General features: G+C 32.8%; 1 protein-coding gene across 10 annotated transcripts in view; it reads right to left on the bottom strand.

The window, feature by feature from the left end:
- Positions 1–23,983, bottom strand: part of ULK4 (unc-51 like kinase 4) — a 228,745-nt gene that overhangs the window by 191,150 nt on the left and 13,612 nt on the right. For 6 of the 10 annotated variants that reach the window (XR_003540279.2, XR_005566124.1, XR_005566125.1 and 3 more), the window contains exons 8-17: positions 23,710–23,785; positions 22,995–23,090; positions 20,999–21,126; positions 20,820–20,892; positions 18,431–18,530; positions 17,862–17,966; positions 15,736–15,796; positions 13,659–13,840; positions 12,185–12,231; positions 11,288–11,366 (exon numbers count right to left, since the gene is read on the bottom strand). Coding sequence is in view for 4 of the 10 variants with exons in the window: in XM_027718944.2 (XP_027574745.2) it covers positions 11,288–11,366; positions 12,185–12,231; positions 13,659–13,840; positions 15,736–15,796; positions 17,862–17,966; positions 18,431–18,530; positions 20,820–20,892; positions 20,999–21,126; positions 22,995–23,090; positions 23,710–23,785 (947 nt within the window). In the remaining 6 variants the exon portion in view is untranslated. The remainder of the gene's footprint in view (positions 1–11,287; positions 11,367–12,184; positions 12,232–13,658; positions 13,841–15,735; positions 15,797–17,861; positions 17,967–18,430; positions 18,531–20,819; positions 20,893–20,998; positions 21,127–22,994; positions 23,091–23,709; positions 23,786–23,983) is intronic. The other 4 variants (XR_005566122.1, XM_027718940.2, XR_005566123.1 and 1 more) reach the window with 3 other exon arrangements.

The raw sequence follows: 23,983 nt of genomic DNA, 5'->3' as shown, positions 1-23,983 counted from the left end.
AAACCAGTCTTCGCAGAATAAGAATTGGCAGGAATATCCAAGGAAGAGGTCTTTTTCTTTTTTTTTTCCCCTTCTCTTCCTTGTTATTTCCCTGTATTTAACTATTCTCATTATATGCAAGTTTCTACCATTCATCCTTGCCTTTTCTGAATATCATGTTCCTGGATTTTTATTCTATCCATAACTCTACTTGAAGTTATTCTAAGTCATCGTATGCTGCCAAGCAGTGGGCCTGCTACCAGTTCCTAGAAGCCACGTTGATGACCAATGCCCACCAATAAAATATCCATGCAGAATACCTTAGATTGATTAATTCTATGTAGAATTTCTCATATTTTTAAAAAATTCTATAGACTTCAAGGATTTCCCATAAATTTTCTTTGAAATTAGTTCCCTTTGAGTACTGCAAATTCCTTCATTCTGCTTGGTGCAGATCCAAACTAGACCAAACAACAGTTGGAGAAAAAATTCCTTCTTTCCTACCGAATTCTTTTTTAAATGTGTTTCAGACTAAAATAACATTTTTTTCCAGATGATAGAGGAAAAGCTAGAACTACAGCCAATATACAAGTGGTCTTCCGTAGCACTGGGCCTGGTTTGAGTGTCTTTTAATGCAGTAATCAGAAGACAGCAAGAAATTAGGCTTTTCAGCTACCACCAGTGTGCTATCTATCACAAAAACATGTTCTAGCCTAATTGTGTCAATCAAGCAAGTATGTGCTTTAGAGGAAAAATCTGGATTTTTTCCTTCTGTTACTAGTCTATGATTTGATTAATTCGCAAATGAAAGACAAAACGAGATGGAAGAAGAGATTTCTTTTAGGTTAATTCTTTAAGGTATGCATTTAGTTATAAGAGCTAAACACTTCAATGAGCAAACTGTACAACAACTTGCATCGACCCGGAGTTGGTTGCTGCAAAAGAAAATTAAAGTACCAAAAATATATAAAAACCAAATTTTCAGCTATGTCAGGCTTTAATAAAGAAAAGAACTTTAGAACAACATAAGAGAGAATTGCAACATTATATGATATGGCTTTGCAAGCATCATGCAAACAATATCCAAATTATGCCAGGAAATATTTAAAACCTCACACAGATTTGTGTTTTCCAGAAATAATGGAAAGAATCATGTTTCATGTCAAGAAGCTTAGGCATGAAATTTTTTTCCACGTGGTCTCTCTTGCTCACAGCAAGAATGCTGACTCCACATTTCTTTTTCCGTACATATTTAATGGTTCTGCTGATATTGTAACAATGTAAGAAAAGCAAATATTTCATTTCTTCCACAGAAAAAAAATTGTTCCTGCTAGGTTATTTTAACTAGAGAAACAATATTCCATCTAGTTTACCTAGCCCTTCACACCTCAAGCATATCTTCAGTGTGTACAACATATTCATTTACTTTTAAAGTAACAGGTGTCAGCTGTACAGTAAACCAGAGAAAAATGGAAAAGGGAGAAATCACACTCTGTAAACATTGTAAACAGATTTGTCTTAGACATAATAAACTTAAAATGATCTGCTGGAGCTGTCTTTTTAATAATTATATAAAATTCTTTGCCCTGTACCATACCTCTTCTTTAAAACATTAAAAATGTTTTAATTAGCTAGAAAAGCTATTTGAAAGTAAGACAGCCCTTTCATCAATCTAAGAAGTGAGAAAAGCATACTTTTTTCAAACTATTTATTTTTACATTTACCTTAATTTTCATTTCCTATTCTACGAAATTTACCCACAGTACACAAATGAAAGTAACAAAACTGATTCTACAAGCAAAGACCAACATCTACCCATGACACCAAAAAATACCAGCGAAAGAACACGTCTAATTTAAATCTACACCACTTTAAATCTACACCACATGCGAGAAATTCATATCTCTGTCCCATGATGCATAACCATACAAAATTCTATACTCTTACTTTGATGTGCTGTTCTTATGAAAACTGCAGTAGCATAAAAAGAAAAGAGAAGGATTTAGACAATAATTTCAGCGCTGTCTCCTTCCTTGCAATCATTTCAATCCTCTTACCCAAAGCCAGAGTAAAAAAAACCCTAAAATAAATAAATTGATGTATTGTTTTTTTGAAGCCTCTAGAAGCAAAATAGCAATATAAAAATGATATAGAAGTTGTGGTACAAACTCATTTCCTTTTAAACAGAGAATAAATACGTGAAAACACTTTGAACATAACTGCATACAGAAAAAACCTCAGAGATTATTATGAACACACCTGCCTAAACCAAGATGTTCTGTTTAAACTTTGTGATAGCTTACAAAGGAAGAGGTGAATATGCTAAAAGGTAGTCTTTAAGTAATTAAGTTTAAAAGTAATCCAGCTGCAACTCAATTCATGAGAAAGCAGGCTCCATTACCTGACAGATCTGCTTGCTAGCTGCAAAAGTAAGGATTGTTCAAGTATCTCTGTTCCATTTTCCAAGTAGGGCTTAGCTGTCTAATTTTAAATAGAGGGAAGGAACTGCAGGCAGTAAGTGCTCTAGAGGCTTAGAATATTTGGAATTTTTTCCTCTTTATAACAATACTCAGTGCTCTCAGGAGCACAAGTTTCACCAAGAAAGCTAAGGGTATATTCCCAGAGTCAACTGGTGAAGTGGCTGATGGTTTATTTGTTAACATCACATTCATTTAGTACAACTGACAGTCTGAATCTTTCCATTTTTAACATTTCAGGGTAACCACATTTATACATTTGTGAAAATAATAGCAAGATAGCTTCAATTTTGTGTACTGGGTTTGATTTTACTTGTCTTGATTTTTTTTAATTTAAGGAAAAAATTAATATATATATATCTATCTTGCTCTCCCTGTGTGTGAATAAAGCAAAAAAACTCTCAGAAATCACAGAACATTTTCAGTTTAGGGTCTCAAATACAATCCATAAAGACAAAACTACAGAAGTGGGTACAAATATATTCTAAAGCCTCAGGAAAACGATGCCAGAGGAGGGAAAAAATGAAATTAGTTCAGCAAAAGCCTACATAGTATAACAGTCAGAAAAAATAAGCTTCCCACTGCACAATACATACATAATAAAGGTAGCTGTCAGACTCATGGTAAATGTCACATAATCATTGTTTTCCTCTGAAAGTAAATTAACCTGAAACTGCTTATCACTGTAGGATCAAAACAAAAAGGTAAACCCTAGCGAAGAATCCTCCAGTTGCCTTCCAAATCAAAGAAGATTCCAGGTTTTTTTCTTTGCAGCCCTAGGAAAGGATGCACAAACTAACCCATGAAGTATTTCTTTCTTCTCTTACACTCCTGCTTAAGAATAAACTGTTCTCAGTAAAACATGAAATAGGTTGACTTAGGGATAGAAAAGTTAAAAGATGTGTAATTATTTCTGTAAGTTTTCTATGCAACTGGATTGAAGGAAAAACATAACTCAATGTTGACACTATAAGCACTATTTATTAGCCTAACAGTTATGCTTATCTTGTCATTAAAAAAGTAAGAACTATTGGGTCAAGCTCTGTTTCCTAGTAAGTTTTGCACAGTATAAATTTATTTGCATGTTTCCAATTCTGAAATGGAAAATAAGAGATGACGCATCTCAGGTTTTTTGAGCAAATTTAGCCCTCACTAGACATAATTCCCATTAACATTAAAAGAAATTACTGATTCTACAGTTCTTATGCATGTAAAGCTCCCTTCAATAGGAATCGTTCATCTATAAAAGCTAGGAATAATCTGCTTAAAACATAACAACTTCAGTACCACAGAATTAAAGTAAAAAAAAGTGTAAGAAATATCACTTTAGAACATGATTGTATTATAGTGAAAAAATACTACTTTTAACTCCAAATGTAAAATATTTTAACTAAGTAGGACTTAAAAGTGTATTCCTCACTGTACATTTACATCATAATGCAAAGAATGGAAGAAAAAATGGAATTATAGAATGTCATAAAATAGTTTAAACAGCTGCATTTTAAACTGTATTTGATGATTGTTTTATGCTAACAGCAATCTTACACCCAAATTGTGCATCAGTTTTACAGCATTATACAGAAGAACGAAGGTAAGGGGTTTTTTTCAGTGTTTCACTCCAAAATGAAGATTGATTTTAGTGTTCTACTTCATATAAATAAGTTTACTCTTGAAATAACAAACATTAAAAAGTTGCACAGCACTATCAAAAGTGGAGTTCCGCCAGCTTCAAAAAATACATTCAATAAACATATAATAGAACTTGACACAAGTCAATTTGCGTTGCTCAATTGTTTAAAATCGAGACATATGAAAAGAAATCATGATTTCACAAGTCAAACTTTTGTCAATAAAAACACGAAATTCTAAGCAGCTGTCAACTGGATTAATGCCGCTTTTTGGCTTTGTGAGTGGTCAGCTCCAGATGGTTTTTTTTAAAAGGTATCAAAAAACTCAAAGTGAGCTTGGACACCCTAAGTAAAATTACCTTGTAACTCCAAACAATTAGGTACTGACGATAAATCAGAGGCAGGCACCTTTAAAGTCTTTCAGAAGTGTTTTGCTAGCACTTGCTTTTGCAAGTCTGACACTCCCATTACCCATTTCTACCCTTAAAACTTCCTACATCACCTATTGCCCTCTATCATCTACTCCCCCTTTATTGTAAGAGAGGGATTTGAACAAAACTGGACACGGAGGAACAAACTCCACAATATCTAACAGAAATTCCATCATTTTTCTATTGGAAAGAAAAAAATGGGAAAACAGTAATCAGAAAATACCTTGAAGTTATAATTGGAAATAATCAAACCCAGTAACTCCAGAAGTATTTAATTCAAAATACCTTGGCACTTTTGTACCTGATCACCTAAGTAGGAAACATTGGGCAAGATCTCATCATTGCCAAAATGAAAACAATTTCTTTTTTAAATAAATTTTTTTTCCTCAAAAAAATATAGGTATGATTAATACACTAAAACTTCAAAAGTAGGGTATAAATCGAAGACCACTCTGATTTTGAATATGGCTGATTACACTAGTAGGTATACAAATTTATTTTTTAAAGAAGAATGAATTTGCACTTCTCCGTCTACTCCTACCAATTGAATTGAATGAAAGACAGGTAAATGAATGATAGAATAAAGGAATACACACAGAAAGATTTATTGGTGGTGGAAATTTGTTAACACTGACCACACTGCACATTTCAGCAGTCCACGACATATTCTCGTTTGCTACACACAGATATTCATTCTAAGTTTGAAACCATAATTTGAACCATTTCAAACCAGTATGACTAGCACCACCAGCAACAAAAACAGACCCAGTCTTGCTCTGTCTCTTCCTTTGGGCTGGCACAAGCATTTGCACATTTTGCTGGATGACAGAACAGATTAACAGAAAGTTAAAATGAGCCTGACCTAAAAAGAAAAGCTCTTTCTAATCAAGATCAGATCCCTATTGATTACTCATCTTAAGATCACAGCCAATAGTGACAATTCATCAACTAGAACTTTTTTCCACAGAAACCCCCAAATTTCATCAAAACAAAAAATGCAAACCCCAAATATCCCAAAGCTCAATGTTTAGAATACTCAGCTACAACATGAGAAGCCCAACATAGATGCACTTTCTCTAAAGCTGCAAGTACATACAGTAAAATACTTCTCTCCACTACATAATAGAGTGTGACTTCGATACATACCTGTGGAATATAGAAAGACTGGTAGATGGACAAGCATCACATCTAGCACACAGTTGTGTTCACTTTTGCCTTTAGCAAAGCTCCCATAAGTGTGTGTGTATTAAACAGGAAAACATTTGATGGGAAGCTATTTCCCTCTTAACTCCGATATACAATCTGGATGCCCATTGATTTCCTGAAGTCTTTACATGGATGCGAATTCAGGGTCAGTCTTTTCCCCTAACATATGTTACCCTTAATAAGCTTCTCTCTGAAGCTCACAATACTCCAGGTCACTATTGTATTTATGATAGAAGTAGTTGAAGGAGAAAGTTAACTTGATGTTTCATAACATTAATTTAGGAGGCATATAAATTATGTTTAGAATCCTGAAATATTCAAAACACTGACAAAAGTCTGCCAGACAGCTATTCACCTTCCAGAGAAGTAGATATTTATCTGCTGAAGAAAAGGGCCCTAGGGGCATAGATCTTCATTATCCCAAAAATAACAGACTTGTAGGAAAAAAAAATCAAATCCACAACCCTTTTACTATCATAGGAAGTAAATTAAGACTATTGCAACAGATATACTTGCAGCACCACTGATGTAATTTTAATGGGAAAATGTGTTATTTCATCTCTCAAAGAAAACAGACTAAATTTAATGGACTATGAAAACAGTGTCAATTAAATGTCTTTTAAAAGGGTACAGATTTTGCTTCAGCCAGGCAACTAACTTAAGAAAATTGCAAAAAGTGATTTAATCCTGCAATCGGCAATGTTTTCTCTTTCCTAGTTGAGAACTTCCTTGTTTTCTATTACTACCCTGTTTTGGACTTCAAACATAAAGCAAGCCCAATTAATTGGATTGATAAAAATAATTTTTTGAATGAGGAAAAAAAAATCTTCAATTATGATAAAAGGCCTTAATATTTTCTCCAACAATTCAGAATTGTCATGCTTGACAGATTCACAGTTGTCAATTTATTTCCATTTTCTGTTTATGAACTCAAAAGCACTTTTCTCAAACACACCATGAGTTTCTGCTAATTTACCTGAGAAATGTCAATTCTTCATTTGTCTTCTTGCCACGTGCCCCAGGCAAATATGTAAGTTACATTCAGTGAACCAGGTTGTTGAAAATAAATTGAAGAAACTTTATAGAGGTTGAAAGTTTACTAGAAGACACTCAAAAATTTGAATCTCCTCTTGCTGTTACCAAGGTATTAAGTGACAATCCCAATTATGCCAGAAAGGTAATTGTAAAGTTCTAATCAATTTACAAAACAGTAGGCACGTGTATGTGCACATGTGTTAGTACTTGTGCACATACTCCGCTACAGCTTTCGTCTCCTGCCTACAGACTTTTTTAAATTGGGGTGGTTTTTGCTTTGTTTTGGGTTAGGTTTTTTTCACGTAAGAGATATTAGAGCAAAACAAGGAAAGTGCCCTTGGAGAAAACAAACAAGGATACACTAAAATTATGATCATGTGTGAGCAGACTAAGGAATTTATTTTACAATAACACAATATTAAAACTAAATAGGTTTGGAATAAATGGCCAAATCAAACCATTTTTATTTGCAACTCTTTACAATATGGGCAGACATGGACAGACCTAGAAACAGAAGTTATCAGAGAAGTAACATAGGAACATGACTTAAGATTGGTATTCTGGATGAATTTGAATGACAACAAACTCTAGACCTAGAACAGTGCAGACAGAGTCAGATTAGCGAGAGTACATATATGAGTTTGCATGTCATACAACTGCACCTGTAACATTACAGCTGCTTTGCTGCTGTGGAAAACAACCACTAAATTGTACTTCAATAAAAAATCAGAAATAAAAAGGCTCAAATTACATGAAATCAATTTATATGAAAACAGAAATCTGGGTATTCACTACTGTGACAAAGGAGTCTAAGTTCAACATTACTGAGACACCCTAATATGCTGTCATTGTCCATGGGATATTTAGTTTATTAATTTGTCCATGGAATACCAAAGGCTTTGCAAAAAAACTTGCAGTGTGAAGGTTGTACCAGGTTCTCTGAACCCTTTAAGCACTTGGTAGAGCAGTGGACCCAAGTCTATTAAAAAAACAAACCAGACACAACTCCCTAGGTCAGAGTGTGAGACTGATATTCCCAATTAGCAAATTTAAAAGAGGTAAAGAAAAGGACTAGATTTTGCCACCAAAAGGACAGGCAGAGAAGGACTCCAGGGTAGTCTCCTACCAGACAGAGAAAGACACTGCTCCCTGACATGGAAGCATTCTGCTGAGTTGCTCTATCATCTCTTAATAAAATTCAGACTGCATCTGAAATGTCACATCAGAGTGGCTGTGTCCTAGGTGGCAGAAGGCTTGATATATTCACAGAAAGGAAAGAACTATAGCTTCTTTTATTAGATAAACCAAATTAGAGGTACACAGAAACAAGCTTCCCTAACTACAGAATAATTTTTCTTCCTGTAAAATGAAGAACAGAATCCTGGAAAGAAAGAATGTTTTTTACAGAATCTTAAGAATCTGTTTCAAAATCTAAATACAAGGATAAAACTTGAAAGTTTAGATGTTTTCATAAGAAAACTAGGAATAAATAAGAGGAAATTATGTTTCAGATTTCTAAAGGGCAATTCCATGAGAAAAAAAATAATAAGTGAGAAAAAAGTGACCTATTAAAAACTTTTACTGCAACTGCATGATAGAAGAAATTCCACATAAAATGTCTTCATCTGCAGTTTTAGAAGAGATCAATTTCCCTATTGCATTCTAAGATCAGTCTTATTTTTTCTTATCAATGCAATATGCTTCTTAAAAGTTCTTAACTGGAAATAGATCAACTGCAAGTGAATTCACAGATATAAATATTCATTTATTCTAATTTTTTCTAATATGACCTACATATTAGAATACATCAGCAGAATAAAGATACTACACAGTTATACATTTACATGCTTGTCAAGTCAGTGAAATAAGTTTACTTGAATTTATTTTTGTGTTTTAGTGACCTCTGGTGGTTACATTCAAAGGAAACTGCTGTTCCCCAATTACCTGAATAAAAACTTTAAAAAATCCCCAAAGCACTAATCCTTCAAAACCCAACAAATTAAAGGCTTTTGGCATACAGTATACGAAAGTTCACTTTAGCCTTTAAAATAAGGATGAGGCTTCTTTTCTTACTGAAGTTTTTCTGCCTCTTTCAGGGCTTAATGTTACTACTACTTACAAAATCATTTTAACGACAACTAAAAAAGTTAATGGTGCAAATTCAACCTCAAAGATAGAGGAACTATCCTTAAGTGATAAAAACTGGAATGAAAATTTGATATAAATAGCATGGTACAGGGAGGGGGCAAAAATAATTCCAGAATAGCATCTTCACGAGCTCTCAACTGACTTTTCTCAAGTGGGAACAAATTTTGGAGCTAAAACAGATCACCTCTATTTAACAGATGAAAAAAGCAAAGAGTATTAGAAGTTACTAGGAATGGAAGTGGAAAGAAAACACAAAAAAACCCCTGTCAATAGATAGATCACTCCTGTATCTTCAGACTGTAAGACCTGAATCAGAGTCATTTTAGATTATGTTGTTCTGACTAGCTACAGCTTGATTTCGACACTTCCTAAATCACAGCAGCCACCAATTAACTTCAGCTGGAGTGTCAGCTGGCTCAAATAAGAGGATAAATTACAGTATTATATTAATACAGTTTATAAGGCTGGTTTAAAGGTTTGCTTTGTGGTGGTTTTTTTAAGCATTACACAACATAAAATAGCTGACATTTAACAAGAATGTTCAACAAACTCACAGGTTCATCTGGTTCCTTTGGAGGGAGCAGAGGGGAACACAACTTGGCAGATAAGAAATTCATAAATGACTCCTTCCTACTTTTCCTATAAATGAACTGTTAAGTTTTGTGTACTGCCCACAGTTATTGGATTTTAGATTTTTAGATATTAGATTTTAGATTATTTGAAGACATGAAATACAGGATTCAATTTTTTTTCTCATTCTAATTTTGTGTAAGCACTCTAAAATCTTTTTAATTCAGAGATATTACTTTGTGAGAAAAAAATCTGAATGAACGCCATTAAATAAAGCATAGTACATGCATTTTGAACTCAGATTTGTTAATTTAAAAAATAAATCCTTATTTTCTTAATGAATGTATATAAAAACTAATTTTAATTCACATAAGAATGGGACTAGTCCCAGATTTAACTTGTTTTTTGAAGTACATGAATACTTATAAAAATGCTAAATTTCATTTGTGAATAATTTTTATGTTCACATAAAAAAACCCATCAAAAACATTTTGAACAAAATAATATTACAGCTCAGTGTATAACTACTTCAATCTATTGCTTTTAAATACAACAGCTGAGTAGGAAATGTGTTTTCTATGGTGGAAACTAGGAAGTTGGAGAAACTATTAATGAATATATTAGTGCTAAGGACCTTAACAAATACCTGAAGCCAAAAGCTATATGAACATCTCAAAATTACTTTTGAGTATTTTCACTGGAACTTTTAAAAGTTAAATATCAAAAAAAAAAAAATTGGTCACATACAAGAGTGCACTTAAATTGTGACCTGGAATTCAACTGACGTGCCACTGTCAGTATTGAAAGATGTTGACCAAACTTCAGTGATTGTAACTATAAGGACTCTTACCCCACTTTGTTACCTTATGAGACAAACAGGTATGAACTATAATGTTTTGAGTTCAGCTTTCACTACAGAATTGAAACATTAAGCAACATAGCAAAATAATCATATTCTTAATATTCATTAGGAAGAAACCAGAGGGACCTAAAGCAACAAAATAGCCACATTTCCAAAATAGTCAGATATTAACCAATAACTGTATGTTCCTACGTGCCAGATCTGCACAGCACAGAGGCATATTTACAGCTTGTGTTTAGCAGTTGGGTCTCACATTCAAACACCCATTACATTCAAGTTCTGGCTTCACCTTATGAAGCAGAAATAATGTCACAGTCACACTTTAAACAAATAATAAATAGTACATTCTGTCAAGATTTCTCAATCTGTGTGCATGTGTCACATCCAAAAAAGGACAGTAAGACAATTTTGTCTAATCAATCTTCTGCATAAGTCAACTATTGACCATGCAAAATGAAAAAAGAATTAAAAATACTTTTCTTCTCCAAAGAAAATTACTTGCCCTTCATTACACATACTCTTCAAGAACTGTGAGGAATCTCAAATTACTCCCACCTGAATTAATTTTTTGGAAAAAATATGCCTAAGTATCAATTGCACTATTTTTATACTAATTATAATAATTAATTTCAGGATAACCAAACAATGGCAACATTTTCTTCTTTCTACACACACACAAGAAGCATGACATTGACTGATTTTATGAAAAGGAGAGAAAAAGGTTAGAGTTTTTTATTGGTGGGTAGTTCAGCCACAGGTTAGTTAAGATCAGAACTACAACTATATAGAATGAAATCATAAATTTACACATTTAATTAATTAATTATATTCCAATTTAGACATCTGAGGAAAAACTAAAGCAGGGTTCAAAACAAAAAAAGCTGTGAAAGTTTCTGACATAAATAGTAAAAGCATTAACAAAACTCCCTGATAAAAAAAAAGGTAAGTTACCTCAGAAACAGGTACATTTTCTCCAAGTTCAGATGTGTGTAATGCCAGTAAACCAATCACTCGAGCAACTTTAGCACGTCTGCGTATCAAATAAATATTTTGTGGGTGCAGAAAAACTATTTACAAAATACAACAAAACCAATCATGTCTCATTTATATTTTACGCAGGTTGCTAAGGGCAGGAAATATTTGATGTCCTATTTACAGCTCGGATTTCCTTCTTATTATTTATGGGATTTTTTGTGTCAACAATTAATTCAGTATTTCAGCTCATTTTAGCAATAAATTCATGCATAAAGACATTTCTCTTCTTTAGCATGGAAGAGTGAAGATTCTTTAGTTTGTTAGTCTTACTAATCTGTCAGGCTCACGTACAGTTTTCATATAACATAGAAAACACCTATAGATAATTTCAGACTTCTCAGCTGACAAAATAGAAATCACATCTGTATCAGCAAATTAGTTTTAAATGTTTCATTAAAGAAAAAAATTGGAATAACAAAACATTTATGAAATAAACAGCAGAGGGCACTATCACATTGAAATATTTCTGACAGGTGTTTAAAATAAAGCTACCATTACAGTTATTTTACTCCTTTATGGTATGGAGTTGGCTTATTCAGTGATTTTAAGTAACACTATTTGTTACACTATATTATATAACTTCTAGATTAAATTTTAGAGATTTTCTATAATCTTTGGTGCTGTAGAATAGCAATATATTAATTCAATGCTGAAAAAATTCCATCTTATATTCACCATCATACTGCCAGTCAGATACCACAGCAGTCTGACATGCTAAAACACTCCTCAAATAACCTGTTAATGAATATCTTTAATAAAATTCAGTGACAATTTTGAATTTGAACATATTAATTTAAAATAATTGTTACTTACATATCCCAGCTGCTGGCTGCACGCAGCTGCTGCATCAATATAGGAAACTATATTAAAGCAGACAAATAAACATTAGTGAATTTCAGTGATTTGATAGCTCCAAATGATAACAAAAAATCAAAATATCCCTAATTTCACAAAAATGTATTTGGATAACATTTGTGAAAAGTATTGTCACAGACAAACATGGTAGATCAACACTGATTAAGGAGATAAAGATAAAAAATGAAAAAGAGATAAAGATAAAAAAGAAAGGAAAATACAATTCTTTCTATTTTTTTGCCTTAAACTAAACTGCTAAACGTATATCAGCATTAAAATAAAAAAACAACAGTTTTTCATTCTGAATAACACTATGCAGCAGAAAAAAGTCTGATACTTTCACCTACAAAGACAGAGATCATCATATAGTATTACAAAACAAATATTTAATAAATTAATTTTGTGAAACTGGATAAAAACAGTTGGCAAATACTAGAATAATGAATGTTAACATGTATAATCAGCCCCAAAAGAACCAAACTCATAATTACTAATTCATTTCTAAAATGTTCTGTTAATTGGCAATTCAGTTACTGGATTAATGTTTCCCCCCACCAAATTCTCCAATGATAATGGAATACACCTTCCAGCAATTCTTTTTCCTGCTTTCACTAGAATGCTATGGTACAAGACCTACCACTTCTTCCAACCTAAATGCTTTTCATTGAATTTTTCTGGCAGTGCAATTTTGTCTTTAATATCTCTATATCCAACAATGACACATGAGCTTATGACTTAAGTGCATTAGTATAACTGTAGGAGAGCGAAGCAGTTTACTTTTAATTAAATAAAATGAAAAGTGCTCATCTCAGGACAGCCTCTGTGATGCCTTTACATAATGACAAAAAAAAAAAATCTATTTCTCTCCAGCACATGCAAGAATTTTGAGAAATATATTAAACCACTACAGAGGATATCAGTAAAATTGTTTGGTAAAAAGTGGTTCTTGAAAGGCGAAACGAATATTTAGGTATACCCTAAAAGAGACTCTTCAGAGACCCTGCTCACTGTAAGCACTGCTTACTGAAAGTTTTACTGCATGTTCTTTAGAAAGTTTTTCTTGCTATTCTTCACAGACATATGGCCAAATAAAAGACATATAGCAATTCATACATGAATTTTTTCAATATTCTCTGTCATTTACGACGATTTACAAAGACTAATATTTCATCATATGTTATTTCACACTCTCCATCAAGGTTAGTTTTTACCCCAACACGTTCACTAATACAACAAAACTATATGTAAATGTATCTGAAATGTAGGGTAAAGAATTAGTTTCCCTCAGCATTTTTAAAACACCTGACATGGAACATAGTAATTTTTTGTCAGTACATCAATGATTTCTTCAAACATAACTAAAAGTAGCTGATTTTTGCTACAACAGCAAGTATGTAAACCATGTTGATTCTTTCAAAGCTTTATTATTTACCAGCTGAGAGCTCATTAGCCTGCTTGCAATCTCCTTGTGGACAGCCAGAGTACACAGATAGTACAGTAAGTTCAGTTTAGAACGTGCTGCTCCTGTGTTCTTCTCGGTGGAATCCAGCAGTGAGCATACTCTTTTCAAGAAGTTATTCCAGTCCACATCTTTCATAGATGATAACTTCTCAGCTAAGAAGCAAACAAGTAGTTAAAGATAATGGATCTTTGATGTTGCTTTAACACTCTAGAAAGTAACATCATCATGAATAAGTAAGTTCCAAAGTTTGAATCTAATTATAATTTTAGTACTTAAAATATAAAAAAGCATGTTATAATTCATGTCTGAAGATTATAGAAATAAAAAGGAAGCAAGAAGAGAAACAAATGATAAAAACAGAGCAATGAAAGCTTCAAAGCATTTTTGAAAGTGCAACCCTGCTAAGTCCCTGGACTTCATTTAAGGAAACATTATATTTAGGAAAGGTTGTCCTTTATCATTACTAATTCTTAATAAAAAAGTGCACTTTCATTAGAGTAAACTTGAGGCAAAACCTAACGAAAGTCAGTGAAATCTACTCAGAATCAATAAACTGAAAATGTGTATTGTTACTCATATAGGTAAGCACCCACTGAGTTAAACTTCAGTAGTATCAAAACACAGATGACTTCAGAAGGAACACAAAGAAATCAAGCCACTAGGACAATTAACATAAATCCCGTGGTTCAATTCACTGACCAGTGTACATGAATTGAGATTTTTCACAAACTTCCTTATCAGTCTCAACAGTTAATTTCAATCTAGCAGCCATACATTCCCTCAGTTTTGGTTAGTTATTTATTAATAACTTATCTGCCATCCTGATATCTCCACTATAGAATATTTAAAAGCACGTTTTCTGTATTTCATGTTAATTTTACACTTAAGTAAAAATACCTACTAATGCAGGCGATTATAATATACATTAGCAAAGGTGAAAAGAGGTGTGGATTGCAGGTATTTATCTTAATTTTTCCATACTATCTTTAATCATTACTGATGAGCAGCATCAAATTCAGTATCTTCAAAAACAATCAGAAAGTTGGCCAGAAAAAAGCTACAACTCCGAAAGCATTACAACAACAAAAAAACACTGTCTCATATTAAATAATACTGATAACAATAGTTAAACATATCAGAACATCAGTGTGATAAACTACTTAAATGCAATATGAAATATAATACTTCCCTTAGGCACTTGTATTGGATCATTTTTTGATGAACCAAATTAAAAATATTTTCTGTTACTATAGTCTTGATTGAGAGACTGGGGGACATTAAATTCCTTCCCAACTACAAAATTTCTTCAGCCAATTAACTCTCCAAGATACATATTTTATAGAAAGAAAAAATTAACTCTTATGCCTAGGAAGAGGTGCTATGTGAATTCCAGAAGGACTTCATACGTGGTTGGTATCCCTCTTCAAGCTACTCTTCCTTAAAAAGACTAGAGTAAATTTTCCAGGGGAAGAAATGATTACACTCGTGACAATGAGCAGACTTTAGTTTTCAGAAATAACAGCACTCTTTCTAGACATTACAAACTAATGATAACAAAAAAGCAAACCCAAAACAACTCCACACTATCTTTTGGGACATGATCGCCATAACAATTTATGATTCAAGGTGGGATTGGCAAAGCTGCCGAGTATTACAGCTGATCAACACTGTACATTTTAAGATCCTCTTTCCATTTGCTTCCCTTCCTTTTTAACATTTTAATATATTTAGTTGAATATTTCAGTTAAAATATCTCAGTTGAAAAAAATCCACTGTTTTGCCCACACTAAAACAATGATGACTGTCTCATTGTAAAAGTTTTTGAGCACAAGCTTGTAACTGAAGAAGGTAGAAAAGAATGTCATGTAACTCATGAAAAGGCTACTCAAAATTGGTCTAGCTAAAAACATTACAGAAACAGTTTCAGAAAAATTATGAGTTCTGAAACTGTGACGGTTTATAATCTACAGCAGGAGGCTACAGGTCTTGTGATAGCGAGTTACAGCAACACATGCAGAACTTGTTAACAGCTTCAGCAGATCCATACCTGAATGTGCTGGTACATGTAAAGTTTTTGAGTCAAATCTAACTGACACTTGCTTTATTATCTGGAAAAATAAACAAACACATTACAACTAGTTTTAATACATTTCTGGAAAATCTCTAAGTAGTTAAATGTGAGAATACAAAGATGCGAAATTTGTACAGGTGGGGTGTACATACTACTTCTCTTTACTGAGGAATTTTCCATTGTTTTCTGGTATTTATTCCTTCCAAGCAAATATTGGAGATTTAACTCTATGTTTTTAACATAATTATATTGCTAGTGTTTCCATTTAAGTGATTTTTAAAATAGGATTACAAAATTATAGGATTTTTTCAGTTTACATTTTTATCTTGCTTGTATATAGAAAAACACTTGCATTTGGGTTTCAAAAGCTACAAAAAGGAACTATGCAGGTGACAGCTCATAAGTGTTTTAACAATTCATTTCCATACAGCAAATATATATATACACTAGATCATTATAGAATATAAAAAGTCTTATTATCAACAAGTAATTGTTCATAAGGTATGGGGATTTTTTTCCCCCTCGTGAAACATCATTTTCTGGCACATCATGAAAATGGATGACTGCTCAGTGACTGAGGATTTGAGTGTGATTTTCAGTAAATAAAGCATAAAGAAAAGGTAACTGTGTAGTGGAATTTAGCCTTTGACAGATGAAGTCTAAGTGTAACAAGAGAGCTATTTTCGAAAAAAGGTCTTCAGCTCCACAGATCTGCAGAATACAGGGAAATTTTACAATGTAAGCTGACATTTCAACTTTTCAGATTCTGTCAGCATCTAGTAAATCCTTTTGCCCAAGATTAAATTGCAAGCTCTTCAGCTTTACCAGGTGTCAGTATCATCCTTCAGTCTGAAGTGCAGACTAAAGAGTCATTGCCAAGCAGGCAATGACTCTGATTACATGTCCCTGGAACTTAGTGGGCTATTTTGCATTAATTCTGAGTCTGCCATTGCATGGTAAGGAGATTAGTCTCCATGTGCACATCAGTATGTACACTTACCCCTAATCTCCTCTCTTATACTTGTAATAAGAAGAGAAGCTGGGAAGGACTAAGGCTTTGTGTCATTGTCCTGAGATAGAACTGACAATTTAACAGTGGTAGCATTCGAACACTTTGAAATTCTCCACTGGTAACAATGTCCCTCCCTCCAAACATATTAAAACATTATTATTTGGTAGTTACACTATCTAGCTGTATAAGACCTCTAATTTTTGAAAGTGTTAGGAAATCCATTAAAACAAACCAAAAGAATTGTTAATACTAAAGCAACACAGCAACTAAAAGCCGTAAGACATTCTTAATGAGATTAGATGCTCATTTCCAATCAAAAATGTTGCATTCTCTGCATCCGTCACTTACTGAGTAAAGTTGCTAAAACAGCTGCTTTTTTTTAAGCACAGAAACAAAAGGAAGACTAAAGGGGCTCTTGCCTATTATTCCTTCTACCAGTAATGCCCATAAATGCACGTTACACTGTCACTGCAGTGCAGAGCTCTGATTCTTTTTTGGTTCGCTCTTTGCTGTCAAGCAAGTGTCAGTCCCTGCTCAAGAGACTCATTACAAACTGTTATCACATTAGAATACATATGACAGAAATAGGATGGACATTTCTTATAACGACAGGTGTTCTTTTGGAGAGAAAATGAGTTCAAAAACATTATCACATCTGAAGTTTAAAGAATAACAAAAGTTTTTCTGTAAAGGTCTAACTTATAATCTAGAAGGCTTCATATATGGCCTTGTTTTCAGTATACCAAACCACAGTTTTGTGCTCATTTAAATAACAGGTATCAAAGGAAGTTATCAGAAAACAAATCTACAAAAGCACTGAACGCAGTATTTAGTAGCTTCTATTTCTTGTAAGACATTATTTAATATTATTATTCAATCCCAAAATAACTCATTCCTCCAAATTAGCAACACAATAGAATTATACAGACTGCCAAAAAAATTGCATGAGAGCTTGCCAGATGACTGGGTGTAACTGCTTTAAAATGAGAACTGTAAAATACAGGAAAAGAGTTTCACCCTGATTAAAAATTTATCTGCAAAAATAGCCCCAGCCACAAGTTCCTGAATCTTATATTTTATTTTGCTATACCTTTGGATTGTCAATGATTGGCGTTATGATAAGATCAGATTCAGTGTAAATGAGCTCTCTCAATGCTGACTCCATATCCTGCTGACTTGAGCACATATTTTCAGCCTAGAACAAGAACAAAGATTTTTTGTTTTAAACTTTTTTGCACCAAAAAAAAGTTTCTTCATGTTTATTCCCAAAATGTTTTGTTTCAAAATTATATTATGCAGTTTCACCATGTAAACAACATATTCTAACTTACCTTTCATTTATGTAATAGTAGATAGGACCAATTAAAAATCATAAGAGAAATATATTGGAAGAAAAAGCAATGGGTCCAAACTGCAGACTGACAAGAAAGAAGATAACATTTTCCCTTTTATGCACTGGGGCAAAAAAGGAGACTAAACATCTTTCTTAGCTCATACATCTGGACTTCTGCAAATATATTTTTCAAATTACTTGCACACTGTAGGAACTGATTCCCTGCTAATTACGGATGGAGAAGAAACTTGACTTTGCCACAGACTCCAGGCTAAAATTCTAACTATAGAGATACCATCATCCCTTAATATAAATTTTATACTCACCTTCTTCAAGCATGAATCTCTTTGTGAAAAATTTTTGATTGGGGCAGCAGTAGCATCACTTACTTCTACTGCAGTGCTAGTTCTAGGTGTGGGACGAGAACTTAAAGAAAAGAAAGAAAAAAAAATAATAAACCAATAAAGACTACAGATTAAGTTTCATTGCAAAGTGCTTTTTTGCTGCTCTTTTGAAACTTTCATGCCATACAGCAAACTTTCAAAGCTGATAAACATAAATGAGGCTATGCCTGAGCCACCAACTAGACATGAATCTTCTGTCTTTAAATGTGTTCTGACAAGGTTAGGATTTGTTTACCAGTTAAAAATGGGAAGGTGGTATTTTGTAGTTGATGTTGATGTTAAATGGATCTAATTTGATTATTTTCTCAGCAATAATCACTCTCAAAACTGGATGCTCAAACATTATATTCTGAATTCCTAATAACAAACAAGATACAAAGAAAATTAATGTGAGAAAAAATTGAAATTTATTTTATGTTATTCTCTTCTGACTGCTAACTCTTGGCTAAGACTGCCTAAATCTCATGTAAAATTGTGAACTAGGTTTACCTTTAACTTTTTCTTTTTAAAATCCTATTTGCAAACTAGAAGATGAAGAAAGAAAAGACCAGAATACTGCAAAGTTGCAATTTTCATAATGCTGTTAGTGAACTTGGGTTTTATGAGATATATTAATGCAAAGCATTTAAAATCAACCTTAGAATTATTAAAATTGGCAGGCCAGGAAACTAGTTAAACCATCAACTTCAAATGAATGTGTTTTCTTCATTAGCAGAAAGCAATAGACACATTTAGCTACAAATCAGCTTTATTTATTAGAAAAAGTAACTAAATTAAAAATAAAAACACCAAACAAAATTAAAAATACTCATGAAAATCAATGATCAAATGACTAACATAATGTTTCTAATCTTCCATCTATTATCAAGAGAAACTTGGGCACAGCGAAGGAATGCCAAAATATCACCTACATAAAACTACATAAGATGTCCTAATTCTTTCAGTAAAAAAAGTATATCAAGATGTGGCTGGAAGTTTAGGCAGTCTTAGTTCCTAAACAAAAAAAACCTTATGATTTCTAGCTAAGAGGCCAAATAATTATTCTAGGTTACCACATCCTTCAAAATATGTAGATTTGATTAATATACTTTTTTTCAATTAATACAACTGATTTGCTTTCATATATGTTTGAGATACAGAAAATATTTCCTATTTTTCCAGTTCTCAGACGGTTTCTCAGTTTAAAACAAGACAAGAGATTGTTAAATTGAACTATCTGAAATTAATAAGACCTATCCATTTGCATACATAGAAGAAGCTACTGCTGTTAAAAGCTGAGTAACCCCTCCAGCAGCTAAGTAAATTCTGGTGCCAAGTTGCCAGGTCAGCAGCTTCCTTTCACTTCAACGTTTTAATACTTTAGTAGATAACACATGCTGCTTTCAGAAGTTAGATCATTGAAGCAAAGACGGTTTACAAACAGATTTTTTAAAAAAAGTTTGCATTACATTTCAAATTTTATATTTAAACTAATGTGCTTATCATAAACAAAGTATGTTGTTAAAAAAACACTATTGGATTACATGCTCTTATACTGTTTTTAATGTCATTGTAGCCTTTCTTTTCAGCAGATTGCTAAAGCAAATGCTATTTGAAATTATTAATAGTATGTGTTTAGCTGTGATGACAGAATTTATAAGTGAGATGAGAATTAACACTTTATAAAACCAACTGAAATAACTTTTGTACACACTATCGTATACAAAAGCCCTATTTCAGGTTATGCAAGAAGCTTGAAAGAGTATTTTCAAACTGGAATACTTCTTCTTCATGACAATAAGAAAAGTATCTATTTCATTAGACAATCTTCTTGGCTTGAAAACTAGTACAAAGTTCCAGAATCAGGCCTCAACTAATACAAATCACTATTTTTTTTTATTTAATACCCATGCAGTAGTTAATAGATTGTTACCAACAGCTTGGGAAGAAAAGCTGCAGGTAGAATTTATTAGTGGATCTTATGTTGAATGCTTATTATTGTGTATTCAAAGCAATCATTCTCAAAGCCTATTCTCATATATATGAAAAAGGAAAGAAATAAATTCTTCTGTTTAGACTGACAGCTAAGAAATAAAAAATTTACTTCCAAAAACAGTGTAATAAAGACAGATAAGCTTTAACTACACACACTGCTTTTGCAGCTATTCTCATATTTTAATATTAATTAAAGTGGTAATAGAAAATTCAAAAGGAGACATGCACAATGTTACAGACAGAATAATAAAATGTCTGAAGAGACAGTGGGAAAAAAAACAGCACCACAAATACAGGATTTCAAGGGTTTTTATAACTGTTCTTTAGGTTTTCATACCTCAGAAGAAATATGGATTCATTTGATTCACCATCAACTGCACTTTTGGGGCGCAATTCGGTCTGAGTTTCTACTGAAAAGAGAAGATGAACTTGCATTCAGAGGTTAAAATCAAATCAAACACACAGATGTTGGTGGGATTGATAAAAATAAGTGAAAAAATAACATAAGAATATTACCTATTTTGAAAGAACTGCTTGGTAGTTTAAGATCTGCTCTTGAAGATGACAGGTTATCTAGATTTTTATGACTATCCACAGACTCTTTCGTACTCCAAGACACTGATGACTCTGTGTCCTCATTGCTGCTTAACAGAGGATAGTAATTACAGACTTAAAAAAAAGAGGGATCATATGGATTATTTTTTTGCAATTGTTAGAATAAAATTTAGCTGTCATTCTCTAAAACATGCTATTTTAATATGTGTTACATACACTTTTTATGTTAGTAATGGCAATGATGAGAAACAAGTTTACAGCAAATGAGCAGGAGAATATTAAAAATTCTTTCTCTCACATTAGAACTTACATGGAAGACAGTAGAAAAGTTAAATTATTACCCCATAATAAAAGACTTGTAAAGAAATATTAAGAGCATTACATATCATTCAGTCTTCACAGGAAAACGTCATAACAAACCTACCTCTAACAATGAAGTCGGCAGCCTAGATTGAAGCTACTTTTTTGGTGGGTTGTTTTGATTTGGTTTGGTTATTTTTAAGATCTGGGGGTTTTTTAGTTTTGTTTTTGTTGTGTAATGATTTACATGTCACACTTAATTGCAAGTTTATTGGTTGTGGTTGTTCGGGTTTTTTTAGCATGCCCCCCTATTATTCAAATGGAACTGGGTTATACAAATTTCCTGAAGGCTCTCCAGGATATCAAATATTAATCAAATCCACGTTGTGAAGAAAATAGATACATGGGCCTCACAGTTGGAAAAGAAAAAGTATTGAGCTTCTTTAGCATGTCAGGCCAATGTCCTGCATTTGTCATAGTTGTCAATTAGTGCATTTATCAGCAGATACGTCAGAGGCATTAGAAAACCCTCAAGAGTAAGGTCAAATAGCCCAATATTTCATAGGAGATTAAGATTCTTCTGATTCTCTGAAAATTCTTCAAAAGTGAGCACTGAGATGGAGGTCTTCCTAAAACCATGAATAAATTCTTACTTTGTGGTATAAACTGTAAATATTAATTTCTTCTATGTCTTGCAGGTGAAAGCAGTAATAAAATTAAAAGACAAAGAGCTGCATCTCAAAGTAGAATAAACGATAATTACAAAAACATTGCAGCACTGGTATCAGAAACAGGTATTAAACAACATGAGAGAAAATTTTAAAGTAGAGATAACACAAAAACATTCAACATTCTAAAAGAAAACTACTTTAACATTAGTTCACTAGACTAGAACGCGAACAGTTCACTAGAGTAGAACATATCTTTCAAATATTTAGAACAACGTAACTTAAAAGTCAACGCTAAATATCCTAATTCAAAATTAAAAAAAAAAAACAGCAAGGTAACAGGAGTTCTGAAGAAGCCTAATTTTTTAATACATAGAAACCATTTGCACAAAAGGTTTATGTATTTTTGCATATATATAGCAGTGTAGAGTATTACAAATTTAGAAAAAAATCCCAACTATTAGATTAATGCTTTATGTCATAAGCAAAGAATATGGGTCAGCTGCATTTGCAAGATTATAAAGCTCAACCACAGCTCTAAGATGCTGTACTGATAGGCTTTGTGATGCTCTAAGCCTAATGCACAAAAATAAACAAATGAAAAACTCACTAGAAATAAAACTGACCCATTCTACAAAAGCTTTCAAAACAAAAATTGCAAGTCAAATTCATGCAACAAAGTTATGTCATATATAAACAAATAAATAAAATTGACAGCAGTTAGTTCAGAAGCGTATTTTAACATATTCTGTAGCCAGAAGGAAAGAGTCTGTTGAAGTGAATGGACAGTGTAATACACTAATAGGGCAATACAATTCCTAAACATCCCAAACTGCCCACTGAACAGTGTAAAACCCCGGTCAATAATACATGAAAATTCTAAGTAAAATTTCAAAAATGATAAAATTTACAGACAAACATAATAAAATATTTTTTTTTATCTTTGCTTATATTTATTACAAAAGAAGTCTTTCTGAAAGATTTGGTACCTTGAGCTTGTGCCTTGATTGTCTGCAGAATCAGTACCACAATGGCGAAGGGATCCTTTCCAGAACGGATGCTGCAATAGGTCTGTCCAATTCAGCCTTTTGGAAAGCAACAAACAAACTGAAAAAGCAGTGGCAAAGTACAACAGCTCCACAGAAACATACCAGACTAGGTTTTTAACCCAGTGACACTACAGAGCAATTAATCCTGTTGTTTGCTTTTATTTGGACAACAAATAAGTTTTCTTTCAGGACGAACTTTTTACCTCGAGTCAGAATAGATAATTCACACAACAGAGGTATGAGGATAAAAATGAAGGAAACTGCATAGTCAATGCTGCATGTAAATTATCTGAGCTACTCCATAAATTACATCAAATTATTTAACAATGTAACTGTATCACCTATAAATCAAAGTCTGATAAAATAATTGTGCCCACTGCTCTGGAAAAGCAAAGCCATCCAATTCTAAATTGCCTATCATTCTGCTACACTTATCTATTTAGCACCAGCTATAAAAATATAAAGACACACTTAATGAAAACATTAATTTTGTATATATTCATATAACAAAAAGCACAGTTCGTTCTTCTATATGAGGGATTACATTTTTTTTTTGCATTCTTTGTCATCTACAAAATACTATACATATAGTATCATAGTAATTATCTTCTCCAGAGGTGACTACATAAACAACTGCCATGGATTAGAATCTTACCTTTTCTGAGGATCCTTTTGAAGCAACCCATCAAGCAAACTGATGAACTCAGCAGAAGGTTTGTGAAAAGCAGAACCTGTAAACAGAAGCACTTGTGAAGATCAGCAACGGGCAGCAGAACTGTCGCCCAATGTAGACCAAACAATTATCTACAGATCATGCTAAAAATGTTCTTAATAGCAATCTCATCTGAAAAAAACTAAATGTATAAAGAATCTTAACTATACACGCTTTGTATTTCAAAGGATCCTCAAAAAAACCAAACCAAACCAAA

The sequence above is a fragment of the Pipra filicauda genome, unplaced genomic scaffold (genome assembly GCF_003945595.2).
Source record: "Pipra filicauda isolate LSUMZ 115617 unplaced genomic scaffold, ASM394559v2 scaffold62_size3274119_pilon, whole genome shotgun sequence".
Classification (NCBI taxonomy): Eukaryota; Metazoa; Chordata; class Aves; order Passeriformes; family Pipridae; genus Pipra; species Pipra filicauda.
Note: the sequence above shows the minus strand (reverse complement) of the source record. Positions and strands in the feature narration are given on the sequence as shown.